The sequence below is a fragment of the Myotis brandtii genome, unplaced genomic scaffold, assembly GCF_000412655.1.
Source record: "Myotis brandtii unplaced genomic scaffold, ASM41265v1 scaffold143, whole genome shotgun sequence".
NCBI classification, from domain to species: domain Eukaryota; kingdom Metazoa; phylum Chordata; class Mammalia; order Chiroptera; family Vespertilionidae; genus Myotis; species Myotis brandtii.
In genome coordinates, this window is record NW_005355115.1 from 4,315,409 (window position 1) to 4,329,317 (window position 13,909).

At 51.9% G+C, this 13,909-nt stretch overlaps 1 protein-coding gene across 4 annotated transcripts in view; it reads right to left on the bottom strand.

The window, feature by feature from the left end:
• Positions 1–1,049: 1,049 nt before the first annotated feature.
• KLC4 (kinesin light chain 4) overlaps positions 1,050–13,909 on the bottom strand; it is a 13,634-nt gene continuing 774 nt past the window's right edge. Inside the window, exons 2-17 of one of the 4 annotated variants that reach the window (XM_005861002.2) lie at positions 13,425–13,515; positions 12,431–12,716; positions 10,852–11,082; positions 9,404–9,485; positions 8,586–8,796; positions 8,028–8,115; positions 6,380–6,481; positions 5,447–5,620; positions 5,033–5,132; positions 4,781–4,833; positions 4,499–4,569; positions 3,950–4,058; positions 3,236–3,376; positions 2,836–2,951; positions 2,169–2,232; positions 1,050–1,505 (exon numbers count right to left, since the gene is read on the bottom strand). In XM_005861002.2, coding sequence (XP_005861064.1) covers positions 1,455–1,505; positions 2,169–2,232; positions 2,836–2,951; positions 3,236–3,376; positions 3,950–4,058; positions 4,499–4,569; positions 4,781–4,833; positions 5,033–5,132; positions 5,447–5,620; positions 6,380–6,481; positions 8,028–8,115; positions 8,586–8,796; positions 9,404–9,485; positions 10,852–11,082; positions 12,431–12,716; positions 13,425–13,515 — 1,970 coding nt within the window. In that variant the 3' untranslated portion in view covers positions 1,050–1,454. Of the gene's footprint in view, positions 1,506–2,168; positions 2,233–2,835; positions 2,952–3,235; positions 3,377–3,949; positions 4,059–4,498; positions 4,570–4,780; positions 4,834–5,032; positions 5,133–5,446; positions 5,621–6,379; positions 6,482–8,027; positions 8,116–8,585; positions 8,797–9,403; positions 9,486–10,851; positions 11,083–12,430; positions 12,717–13,424; positions 13,516–13,909 lie in introns of those variants that run through there. The other 3 variants (XM_005861004.2, XM_005861001.2, XM_014535399.1) reach the window with 3 other exon arrangements.

Below are 13,909 nucleotides of genomic sequence, written 5' to 3' on the forward strand. Positions count from 1 at the left end.
CTGGATCCCGGGCGGAGGGCGGCCCGGGAGAGTGCCCGGGACCTGAGCGCGGTAGGGTGAGAGACTGTGCCTCCGCCTGATCTGCGAGGACGCGGGGACCACAGTGACTTTTGATTCCGTGACCCCTGGGGAGGATGGTCAGCTCGGGGCCTTCTAGGGGACTCTGACCAACAGTTCCCCCAAGTCCGCGGGTGGGAGGGAACTCTGCAACCTGAAATCCTTAGCGAGACCTAGAACAGACGACTGTCCTTGGTGTCCCCCACGCAGGGTAACCTGGAGATACGGCGGAGCCTGGAGAGATGAGGAACCAGTGCACGGCTGGGCTCTGGTTTGGCTCTGGACCACCATGAGCCCAAAGGTAGAAACTGACTGGACTCGGAGCGCCAGGCTGACGGCTGTTAAACTGACAGATTCATCCCAAGTCCATCTCCAGGCAGTCTGGGCTGTGTCAGGGCATGGCCAAGTCTCCAGCTGTGGGGAGGCCCAGCACAGCCTTGTTCCAGGCACCCCCACCCCAGCGCCACCACCCCCACATTCTTTCTTTGTTGTGAAAGCAGCAAGGGGTGTAGGAGGCGGGTCAGGAGGAGTCAAGCTTTAGAAGATGGGCCCCAGCTGCTGTTCAGGCCTCCAGGATATGCTGAGGGGATGGAGAGCGAGTGCCTCCTTCCCCTCTGGCTCCGGAGGGCCCCCCAGGCCTGCTTAGACCTCCCTTCCCCCCAGCAGCTGGAGGAGGAGGGGCAGCCACAGAGGGCCTCACAGCCCGGGAGCAGTGGCGCCAGGACTCCAGGGTCCTGCCACATGGCCACCACATGTCCCTGACAACCCAGCCACAGCACCTTCTCCTTGGGGTGTGGGCCTCCTCCCCCACCCCCCAGATGCCTTCCTGCAGGCCCTGCTGGAGAGGATACAAACAGGGAAGGAAGAGGGGAGAGATCCAAGAATCAACACTCCTGTTGCCCCATCCATCACTGCCCCTCACCCTTCCCTTCCGTGAAGGGCTCCAACACAACCCTTGCTTCCTACCCTCTTCAATCAGGACTCAAGTGGCAGAATGGTTACCTGATTCTTTTATTTAAGAAAAGTGAAATACATGGACCTGAAGTGAGGCAGCCGAGGGAACAAGAGAGGCCAGGGCCAGGTATCTTGCTTGGCCAGCCCAAAACCTCTGACAGATAAGCCAGCAGCAGGCTGCATCTCTGAGGTGCATACCTGCTCCTTACCCACCTGGGAGCCTCAGAGCCAGCTACTCGAGGACCACAGGGTGGGGAGAGGATGTCCTGAGGGTCCTTGAAAAGGATTCCTGAGGAGGGAGCTGAGACCCTAAGGGCAGCAGCAATCTTCTGGTTAACTGTTCCCCTTCACTGTCCCCCCAAGGGGCTGGAAGAGCCTGGAGCAAGAGGGAGTGCTGTGAGGGCTGTGGGGGAACCCAGGAGACCTGGGGGGTGGGTTGAATGTCAGCTTCTTGAAGAGAGGTCCATAGTGCTGGCACTGAGGCCTCGGGAGACCTGAAACAGACAACATAGGCCATCAGCCCAGGAACCTCAGCCTCCTGAAGACTGTCCCCTGGAGTCTGTCCATCTCGTGGCTGCAGTCTTATCTCTTGACCTACGATGGACCTGTAACCTCAACCCCAAGATCTGAGGCTTTGCTAGGATTTTCCAGAAGGCCACAGTCTGGTGGAGAAAAGACCTGGAAGAGCCACATGAATATTGGCATATACTTTGAATGTGTTGATGCAAGTGGTCATTTCCGTTAGAATGTCATTACTGTTTTTTCAAAAGGAGATGATTGGATACTTTTTTCTTTTTCCCTTTTTCTTGACTACTGAGTCCCCAAGGTAAGGTGTCTGGTGGCTACAGGAGGAAGAGCAATTAGAAACCCCAAATCTTTCTTGAATTATTACTAATTCTAAAGTACCAGTTTAGAGAACACTGATTCCTGTTACCCCCTCATGAATTTAATTGCTACTATCTCTGACCTGAAACTGTCCCTCCCTAGTCACCACCACCACCACCAAGCTGCCTGCCTGATTCCGGCTGCCAGGTCCAGTTCCCCAGCCAGAGTCTTCATCCCAGATGACTCTCTCTCTTCCCTAACTCCCCCTGGGCTTGCTCTAAGGCTGTCCTTTCTTCCTCATCCACCGATAAGCTCACCAGCACTGCTCTCACCTGCAGGGGTGCGGCACTGGGATGGTTCAGATAGTTTAAGGAGGCTGCCCGCTTCATGTTGCTGCTACAATGGAAAAGAAAGAATTGAGGCCTCTTCCTTCCTTTTTTTTTTTTGTTAGCCCTCACCCAAGGATATTTTTTCCATTAGTTTTTTCCTTAGAGAGAGTAGAAGGGAGGGGAGGGGAGGGAGGGAGGGAGGGAGAAACATGGATGTGAGAGAGACACATCAATTCGTTTCCTCCTGCACATCCCTGACCCAACCCGGGGTCCAGAATGGAACCTGCAACCAGGGTATGTGCCCTTGACCAGGAATCCAGCCCTCAATCCTTCAGTGCTCGGGCTGACACTCTAACCACTGCTCAGTGGCCAGGGCACTTCCTCTTGAGTGTTACTAAGGCTGTGGGCCTGCCACACAAAAGCAAGTCACTGCCTCCTCCACATCACCCCCCTCCCCGCCCCCAACACACACACACTTTCTTATCTTCATCGGTAAAGAGCATCTCCTCAGGTGTCTTTTCCCCCTACTGGGACACCATTTTTCCTGAACGCTCTCCATGGACATCCCATTGACCTGCTCTATGATTCTTCTCCAGAGGTGAGAGGCCCAGAGGCTTTGGAGGACAGGGCTCACCTGCCTGCTTTGCCATTTCTCATTCTCACTGTGTACCTGGAGGACCGAGGTTCGGTTCCCTGAAGCTTCCTCACCAGGAGTTCACTGCTTCTACGAAACACATCTCGGATCCTGCCGAGAGAGCCACTCCTCTGCAGGGTCCCACTGCCATCCTGGTGGAGAGGGGTGGGGAACAGGAGCTAAGGGGACCCCATGCAGACTGGCTTCTGAGTCTACTCCTGCCATTTATTCTGCACACACACCCCTCCCCCAAAGGCCCAGGGACTGAAAACCAGAGCCCAGCCACTAGCTGGCTGGTAGATTCCTCTGAGAGGGAGGGTCTTGACTGAACTGGAGTGGGGACATGTTCTCATATCCTTCATGGACAGGCTCAGAGCCTCTCACTGACACCAGCAGGCAGGGGCAGGAGAGACCCAGGGGCAATTGCCAGACTTACCCCTGACCACTCCACAGCCACAGAGGCATCTTCACCGCCCTCGTATCTCACGCTGCTCCCAGGACCCTCCTGGGAGGTCCTTCCACTGTCGCCCTCCCCAAGCAGCTCAGCCACCTTGGTCTGGCTGATAGGGTCAGTGCCCTGGAAGAAAAGGTAGAAGCTGGGACTTCCCACTCCTTACTCCTCAGGATGGGTCTTTCAAACCCTCTTTCACCATCAGCCACAGGAAGGAAGACACTTTTCCTTGTGATGTCCCAGTACACAAACTGGAACGATACCCACCTTTTCTATGTGCGATGCATTCCTACGTATAGATGCATATATATGTTTAGCCATGGCACACACTGAATTGCTTTCTGGACCCACTAATGAGCTAACACCCACAATTTGAGACGCTCTTGACATTGGGCTCCCCTCACCCACACCAGCCATGCATGCCTCTCTTTAACAGAGTCTTCAAATTGTGGAAGGGCAGGGCTTCCCTTTTAATAATCCCTTTCAGTGAAGTGAACCTTGAACTTGGATTTCTGACTGCAAAGGGCAGGTAGGGGTAAGAACACACTTAAAACCACCACAACCACAAGGGTTATCACCTTCCTCTCCAGGTCTCCCTCCTTGGTCCCTCCACTTGTTCTTCCGAGACTCAGAAGAAGCCTCAGTGGTCTTGTCCCTAGGGCACTATCTCGGGACACCCTCCCCCTCCCAGTCTCTGACCTGTTTCCGGGAACGCAGGGCACACTCCTCCAGGGTCTCAGCTGCCTCCAGCTTTCCCTGGCGCCTGTACAGAGCTCCTAGGTTTCTCAGAGTGGTGTTCACTGTGGGGCTGTGGGGGGTGAGACCAGGGAAGGAGGTGAGGATGGGCTCTAAAAAGAAACAGGAGCCCTAGGTGGTTTGGCTCAATGGATAGAACATCGGCCTAAAGACCAAAGGGTCACGGGTTCGAGGGAAGCCCTGCAATTCCACAATCTGCAGGCTGCTTTGAGGCCCGGGCCCTGGTCAGGGCTCGTGCAGGAGGCAACCAATTGATGTATTTCTCTCATCAATATTTCTCTCTGTCTTTCCCTCTCTCTTCCACTCTCTCTAATAAATCAATTGAAAAATATCCTCAGGTGAGGATTAAAAAAGAAAAAAGAAACAGGAGAGGGAGAGAGCAGAGCTAAGGCCAAGGCAAGTCAAAGGGAGGAAAGGGAAACGTCCAGGAGGCCAGGATCAGGGCTGAATGGAGGGCCTCAGAGGCCAAGCCACCTTCTCACTGCCGCTTACCTGCTCACTTTGCAGGCCTTGTACCAGCCTCCGTACTCTGCGTAGGGTGTGCCACCTTCCCGGTGCCGGGTCTGCAGGACAGAAGGGGAGAGGAAGCCAGAGATGTGACTACAGAGATTTGGGGTGCAAGCTGGAGCTGGGCTAGGGTGCAGGCTGGGTTGGGGAAGGCACCATGCATCTGGGGCTGGTGCTTGGTTGGGAAGTGAAGAACTGGGCTAGTGCCAGGAGTAAGACAGAGGCCCTGGGAGCCTCAGGCTCCCCAGGCTGACTCCCCCCACTCACTTTGCTCATTTCCTCCCGCTCCTCTGCATGCATCCAGATGGGCTTGTGGTTATCTGGGGGTGATACATGGGATGGCATGGCAAGGTTAGAAAACTGAGCTTTACAGTATGGGGGGAGCCAGGACCCAGAGGCCCACAGGGCTGGACTAAAGGGGTCTGGCTCCCCCTGGGAACCACTGTGGCCTAACCCCCAACCTTCAGTCTGCATTTCTTTCCCTCCCAGCAGCTCCCTCTCTAGGCCATCACCACTCACCATCCACAGACCCAAACTCCTGCACATGGGCTCGGGTCAGGATCTCTTTGTAGAGCGTCTCCGCCTCAGCATATTTACTCTGTTTCAGGTAACAGGAAGCCTGGGGGCAGGAAGGCAAAAACACAGGAGCAAGAGATGGAGCAAGCTCTCAGCCAGGCTCAGGGACTTCCACTTCGTGTTCTCTTTATGACTTTCCCCATAGATCCTCCTCACACCTCCTTTCCTAGCTATGGTCAAGAGTATTCCCACTCCATCCTAAGAGGCTGTAGGACTTCTGCTTCCCACTGGAATGAAGCAGATCCCTCAGCCCCAAAGACAGCCCCAGAGATGGCACAAAGGTGATGGTGTTAATGTACCAGACGATGATGCTGTCCCCTCCCCTCCTTCCACCCACTGTGGCCCCTCGTCCCTTACCAGGTTGTTCTTGGTCCGGGCTACATTAGGGTTGTCTGGTCCCAGCTGCCCTTCATAGATGGCCAGTGCCCGCCGGTAATAGCGTTCCACAGCCTCATACTTGCCCTGGTTTTGGCACAACAGGGCCAGGTTGTTCAGCTGCTTTGCCACATCTGGGTGGTCAGTGCCCAGGACCTGAAGGGAAGCAAAGGAGGGATAGGTGGCTGTAAGTATGTGTGTCCGTGTGTGCACACACATGCACATGCACCTACAGGGAACAGGGAAAGGGAATGACAGAAGAGAAGACAACCAAGAAACCAGAAACACCAATTAGAAAGGATATATGCACCCCTATGTTCATAGCAGCACAGTTTACCATAGCTAAGATTTGGAAGCAGCCCAAGTGCCCATCAGCAGATGAGTGGATTAGAAAACTGTGTTACATCTACATAATGGAATAGTACGCCGCTATAAAAAAGAAGGAACTTTTACCATTTGCAACAGCATGAATGGAAGTGGAGAGCATTGTGCTAAGCAAAATAAGCCAGTCATAGAAATATTAATATCACATGATTTCACTCATATGTGGGATATAATGATCAACAAAATCTGATGAACAAAAATAGATCCAGAGACAAATGGTAGGGGAGGTGGGGGGGCGGGGGGAGGTTAGAGAACAACCAAAGGACTTGTATGCATGCATATTAGCATAACCAATGGACACAGACACTGGGGCAGTGGGGGCTTGCCCGGGGTAGGAATAGCTGCGGGAAAAAGGAGATGTATGTAAAACTTTAGACAATAAAAAAAATAATTAAAAAAAAAAGAAAAGAGAAGACAAGGCAGAGATAGGGAGGTAAGAAACAAAGAAGTGAGGCAAGAGGGTAAACCAGAAGACAGATGCTGGAGAAGGGGTCACAGCAGCAGGGAAGAATGTGGAGAGGATGTGGGCACCTTTTCTCGGATCTCCAGTGCCCGCTGGCACAGTGGCTCCGCCTCCTTGTATTTGCCCCTTTTACCATAGAGCACAGCCAGATTGTTGAGTGTGGCAGCCACCTAGGAAGACAGGCCTGTCCCCTCAGACACTGGTGCTTTCAAGGACGTTGAGAGTTGGAGGTCCTCCCCGACGCTGCACACCCCCAAGAGAAACGGACTCTGCCACCCTAGCCAGAGTCAGGGGAGGGGGAATTGCTGAACTGGATGGCCCTGGGGCTCTCTATGGGGGGCATCGCCCCCTAGGGGCACTTTTTTATATTTCTGAAGGCGGGTTTTATTTGTGTGGTGTTTTTGTTTGTTTGTTTGTTTGTTTTTGGTTGCCATGAATATTGGGGACCTTATTACCTTTGGGGAGGCAAGGAAGCTACAGATGTTCTGCAGGTGTGGAATAGCTCGGCCAAATTTTGAATGTCCTGCCTGACATTCTCTGACAAATGTAAGCTTTGACACTTTGTGGGACATCAAGACACAGTGATGTTTTCTGAGATACAGCATCTCTGTCTATCACATGTCATAACATAGGGAATCATTTTCACACAGTTCACTTTCAGAAATATCTTATTTCTCATTTTCTCCATTTTGACAACCCATCGTTTACCTTAGCATGCTACCCCTGCTTATTTCTCTCTGTTTTATGATATACAAATAAATCTGGTCTGTTGTTATTCTAACACTATATTTTAATCTCGTATCCACCAATCCTTCTGCTGTCATTTTTAATACTTATTTTTTTAAATATGTTTTTATTAATTTCAGAGAGGAAGGGAGAGGGAGAGAGACGTAGAAGCATCAATAATGAGAGAGAATCGTGATTGGCTGCCTCCTGCATGCCCCCTAGTGGGGATCAAGCCCACAACCCATGTGCCCTGACCCGGAATAGATCTGTGATCTCCTAGTTCAGAGGTCAATGCTCAACCCCTGGGCCACACCTGCAGGGTTAATACTTATATAGAATGGTTTCCTGGTCTTACCCCTTCTAAATATAAAGTTATTCATTATATATCAGACTACTATATCATATCTTCTAGCATAGTTATATTCAGTACAACTGTTATATTGTATTTTTATTTCATTTTAATGTATTGTATATATTATTTTATTATAAATTACTTTCCCTGTTTCACTTTCATATTAATAAGTTATCATTCAATGTTTTGGAAATTATATGTGTAGGTAGATTACATAATCTATGAATTAAGTTTCTGGAAAATATTCATTATAAGGAGGAGTCATTTGGCCCTGGCTGATGTGGCACAGTTGGTTGAGCATCATCCCATGCACCAAAAGGTTACTGGTTTGATTCTCAGTCAGGGCACATGCCCAGGTTTTGGGCTTGATCCCCAGTAAGGGGCATGTAGAAGGCAGCTGATGGATATTTCTCTCTCTCTCTCTTTCCATCTCCCTTCCTCTTTCTCTCTAAAATCAATAAAAACTTTTTTTTAAGGAGTCATTTGGGTCTCAGAGTTGGGATCAGTGGACAGTGCCTGGAAGAAAGGAGTCCTCACATCTCCTTCTTGAGCATCCCCAGTGACTAAGCTGCGGGCGGAGGATGGACAGCTAAGAGAGACCAAAAGAGCATGGGGGAAGGAGGGCAAGGAATACTGACCGCAGGGTGGTCCCGGCCCAGGGTGCTCTCCCGGATGCTGAGGGCATCATTCAGCAGGTGGGCAGCTTCCTTATATTTATTCTGGTCCCTGGAAGAGGACAAAAGTATCAAGGGGTTACAGTGAACTCTGCCCCCAAGCCCTCTCCTTCCCTCCTATCCTTTGGGATCTGAGATACATTTAGGGATTGGACCCACCATGAGGAGACACGAAGCCCCATGTGAGCAGTGACAGGTTCACCAACACACCCATACTGTATGCAAAACTCGCCATGTCAAGAGGAGCCACCGGTTATTGGACACAAGAAGCAGAGAAAGAGACCCTCCCCAGGAGACAGACTGGGCAAGCAAAGAGCCTGAGAAAGGAGTATTCTCTAAGGTCAAGGGCTCAGGTATGGATAGAATGAGAGTTCTGGTACAGAAGAAAGCCTCCAAGTGGCATACACCTGGAAGGCCCAGCAGGGAGAAGAGATACCCAGTGGAGAGGAGGAGCGGGAGCCAAAGATGGATCAAGGTGGAACCTGGAAGCAGATTTGTGGCCAGAGGGAGGGCAGTGCTCACCGATACACCAGAGCAAGGATGTTGAGCATGGTTGCAACATCTGGGTGGCCCCGGCCAGATGTGCGCTCCAGGTCCTCCAGTGCCTGCTTACAGAGCGGCACGGCCACCTCGTAGCGACCCTGAGCTGCATACTGGATCACCAAGTTGTGCAGAGTCCGTAATCTCGCTGGGATCTCATATCCGCTATGCTGGGCGCCCTGGCCACGTGACACTAAACCATCCCAGAAAACGAACAGGAGACTTCCTCAGGGACTCTCCCTCTCTCCTTTGCTGCCTGCCCTCCGCACCCTTACTTCCTGTCTTATTCCACGCCTGCACCTGCCCCCGCCCCCACCAGGCTCTCTCTCTGGAGATCTGCCTCAACTATTATTCTTTTGCCCACTCCCTTGAACCTGTCCCATTTGTTCACCCAGTAATTCATTCACTCAACAAACATTTCCTTCATAAGTATGAGCCAGGGGCTGTGCCAGAGATACAAAGATAAGAGAGACCTGGTTCTTTCCCTGGAGGAGCTCATGTTCCTCCACTCCAGGGTCACTCTCCCACTCAACCGTGAACTCCTTACTGCCAGCCCCCTGTTGTTCGCATCTCGGTATGCCCAGCGCCTAGCACAGTACCTGGCAATGTTGATGGGTAAGAAATGATGGGGAGGCTGAGGAAATCAGAGTACCAGCCAAGTCTCTGCCCCATCTCCAGAGGAAGATGGAGAACTATTTCTGGATGGTGGGCATCCTTTGTACGGGGGCTGGGGGAGGGGGCACAGCTGGGCCAGGCTCCTGCTGCCCCTCTTCACCCTCCCACTCCAGAGACAGACTCACAGCCATTGCTTGGGTCTTCTTCTTCCTCATTGGGGAAAAGGTCATCCAGGGAATCCTTGGTGGCATCACCCTCCTTCTCCTCCTAGAAAGAAAGCAGCAGCAAAGATATCCCCCCAGGAACCTCTTCAGGGCCCCTTGGAACCATGAAATCCCTGACAGGTGAGGTCCAGGAAACGAACCCTGTTCATGTCCCTGGCCCCGGGAAGCCCAGCATTCCTCTCACCAAGCTAAGGCCTCTCATTTGCAAATCTCAACTTTCCCTTTCTTCACATTCAGAGAGCTTCCTTCCTAAGTACCCTCATTTTCCCGCCTCCACCTCTCGCCCCCTCAACTCCTGTAATTATAGTCCTGTGTGTTTACATTGATTATATGTCTGTCCTGTCTGTCCTGAGGGCAGGGAGTGTGTGATCTTACTGACACGTACCCATCATCTGCCACGGCTCATGCTGGACTTAGTGCCCAACCCTCACTGTCTAACCTACTTTCACACGGGCAACTCTGCTGTGCCCACAAGGCATTGCAGCCTTGTACAAACACCTCCAACCCTGCTGCCCAGCTTCCCCATTGTGTCCCATGCAACCAGCACACTTTCCCTGGAATAGACCAGCTTCCCAGCCCTGGAGCCTTATCTACGACACCCCACCACCCAGTTTAGAAAGCTCCTCCCTCTCCCTCATCATCCATCAAAATCTATCCGAACTCCTAACCATTTAAATGTAAAAATCTAACCTACATCTCACCATCCCTGCACCCTGCCTCCTCTGTGACTCTTTCTCAGACCATTCCAATCCTCAGAAACCTGTCTCCTTGCAATTCTTCCCACACTGACTGGATCCCTCACCCAGCACCAAGCACTTGCTGCTTTGTGTTGTCCCACATGAGTTCTCATACGTAAGTCTTGTTCCTACAGCTACATTATAAGGTCAAAAAAACCCAGAAACTCTCTTTTCTAGTTCTTTACATGTCTCCTATATGCATCTTCTTGAACTGCCTAAGGCATAAAGATATATAAATGCCTGTTGAGTGAAAGTTAAATTTCATACATCTTGAGAGCAAATTTTAGGAGGTTCTTGTTCAACTGGGCTATGCTTTCCCTAATTGCAGCACTTAGGATTCTGGATTGGAACTGTCCGGGTGTTTATCTGTCTCCCCCGCACAAATCTATAATTGTGAGAGCAGGAACTCTGCCTTGTCCACTGTTGCATCCCCAGGGGAGTGCACAGTGCCTGGCATATGTGATAGTCACTTAGTGAAATGTTGATTGAATGAGTGAATATCCTTTCCCCTTGCTGTCAGCTGGAGCTGGGGTCAGGACCTGAATTCTGCCGGGTGGGGCAGGCTGAGCAGCAGTGTTGCCCCTGCAGATGATGGGGCCATTGCCCCATGACTGTGGTGACTCCCAGCTATCCGAACCCCCCACCCTGGCAGCCTCGCCCGCACACGCTTACCGTGGTGTGCCCATCGTCGTCATACTGCCGTAGCTGCCCCAGAAACTCCAGGTGCTTCTTTTCCTCCTCCAGCTGAGCCACGGCCTGCTCGCTGCGCTGTAGCCGCTGCTGGGTACCTGCCAGCTCGTCCCGGAGCCACTGGTTCTCCTGGCACAGCCGCCGCACCTGAGCCCGCAGCTTCTGTTTCTCCGACTCCACTGTGCTCAGGTGGCTGGCCAAAGCCAGCATCACCTAGGTGGGCACATCCTGTGAGCACCAGATGCTGGCTAGGAGTGTTCAGAGATAGGCAGGAGGAGTGGTGGCAGGACTAGCAGGAGCCAGGAAGTGGGGTTGGGGAGCAATGGCTCCACCTTCAAAATATACCCTGAATCCAATTTCTCACCAACTCCATAGTCACCATCCTAGGCCAAGCCACCGTCAATTCCTACCCAACAGCCAGATGATCTTTTTAAAATGTTATCTCTCCTCTCCTCATCCTTATGTTGACTTACAAGTTCGACACGATCTTCCCCCTCTCCCCAACCGCATTACCTCTTGAACTTCATTTTCTATTTTGGTCCCCCTCATTCACTCTACTGTAGCCACACTGGCCCTCACTGAGCTCATTGAAAAGGCCCTGGTTCGCCCTGGCTGGTTTGGCTCAGTGGATAGAGTGTTGGCCTGTGGACTTAAGAGTCCTAGGTTCAATTCCGGTCAAGGGCACATGCCCAGGTTGAGAGCTCAATCCCCAGTAGGGGGCGTGCAGAAGGCAGCCAATCCATTCTCTCTCATCATTGATGTTTCTATCTCTATCCCTATCCCTTCCTCTCTGAAATCAATAATAAAAAAAATTTTTTTTTAAAAAGGCCCTGGTTCAGGGCCTTTGCACTTGCTGTCCACGCTGCTTAGGGTGCCTTTCCCCCATTTATTGCATGACTCATTCCCTCATCCTCAAACCTTTGCTCTAATGTCACCATTTCAGTGAAGCCTTTTTTTTAAAAAAAAAAAAAGTTTTTATTAATTTTAGAGAGATGGGAAGGGAGAGGATAAAGAGATGGAAAAAATCAATGATGAGAGAGAATCATTGGTTGGCTGCCTCCTGCTGGGGAGCGAGCCCATAACCCAGGCATGTGCCCTGACAGGGAATCGAACTGGTGACCTCTTGGTTCATGGGTCTACACTCAACCACTGAGCCACCCTGGCCAGGCCAGTAAAGCCCTTTTTTGACCACTCTATCTAAACTCATATGCCCTCTCCATACTTCCTAATCCCCTTCCCTGCTTTAATTTTATTCTTTTATCCTTAGCAATTATCACTGTGGCATACTGAATCATTTACTAATTTATGTATGTATTGTCTGCCTCTCCCAGCTAGAAAGCAAGCTCTAAGATGGCAAGGATTTTTGAGTGTTGTGTTCATGATGTGTCTCTAGTGCACAGAAGAGTGGTGCCTGGCACATAGTAGGAGCTTAATACATATTTACTGAATGAATGAATGAATGAATGCAAGAATCTAGGACAAGGGGATCCAAGTGATCCCAAACCTCCAATCAGACGACTGCTCCTCCATGGGCCACTTGGCACCCTGTCTTCCCTCTCACCTGGGCCTCACTCAGCCCCAGCTCGATGTTTTCCATGGAACGGCGCAGCTGCCGAGCCTTCTCACGCATCACCAGTCCTTCTTCATGGCCTCCCTGCTGCAGACACTCAATGGTATGGGACAGGCTTTGCAGTACAGCCTGGTGTTCACTGTGCAGGGCCTCCAGCCCTTGGCTCACCAGCCGAGTGCTGCCCAGGATCTCCTCCTGGCTGAGCCGGTGCCCTGCAGGTTCATCTCGCTGCCCCAACACCAGGCCCGACATCCTGGCCTGGGGGACCCTGCCTGGGCTGGGGAAACAACAGAGCTCCAGTGAGGTGAAAATAAGAAAGGGAGCTGAGCACCTTGGTTCGAGGGTGGTGAGGATCCAAGTTAAGAGAGGAGAGAGGGTACGGGCAACCGTGTGTTTTAACTGGAGAGAGACCGTGACCAGGGGGGAGGGAACCTACAACACTAAAAACACAAAGCTTAAGGTTGTGGGAAAGAAAGAGGGAGAGGAAATGACTTAAACCGAGAGAGAGAGAGAGAGAGAGAGAGAGAGAGAGAGAGAGAGAACACAGGTCCTGATAACTAGCAGAGGGATTTAGAACTTAGGACCAAAACAGAAAAGGAACTGGAGGACAGCTTGGGTTAGGAAAAGGCAGCAGGAGACGAAAGACAGCACTAAAGGAGCACAGGGCGTTTGGGGAGAGTTGCAAAGGGAACAGGGTTAAAGCAGACAGGAGACTTTGCAGGAAATAGTGCCGAGGTTTTGGGGAAAGGGAAGGGTACGTTTCAAAGTTAAATCAGGGAAAGGAAGAAAACAGGAGCCCTCATCGCAGGACCCAGATGCAAGGGCCCCAGCAGGCTCCAGGGCTTCAGGCTGCGGCATCTGCAGACCTGGTCAGCCCTAACTCTTTCCCCACAAGTTTCCAACCCATATTCCCCACCCTCCAGGCCTCAGGCTATCTTCTTCCGTCCTCGAAAGGGCCTGTCTCTCATCTTTGCAGTCCTCTTACCTGTTTCCTGAGCACAGCCCGTGGCTGGGGCGCTCAGGCCGGAGCCCGGAAGACACTCGGATCGGCAGCCAGGGACTCGGAAGGACCTGCCCTGCCCAAAGTCCAGGAGTCCAGCGTTTCACCCCTTCTCTCACCACTTCACAGCCACCCAGAGGACCTGGCACGGAGCCCCACCCAGGACAAACACCCTCCCTCCTGCTGCAAGGCAGCGGGTGTCCCTCCTCCTTCCCCAGCCCGGGGAGCTGTTCTCCCCAAGGAGGGAGCGAGCCCTGACCGGGGACCTGGCCCGCGAGAAGAGGCGCGTCTGGTTAAGACAGTGGTTCTCAACCTTGGCTGCACGTTAGAATCACCTAGGAATCTTTTTTAAATCCTGATTTCTGGGCCTCATCCTCCGGAAATTCTGTTTCTTTGTTATGGGGTGAAGCCACAACATTAGTAACAAAGACACAGAATTTCCAGAGGATGAGGCCCAGAAATCAGGATTT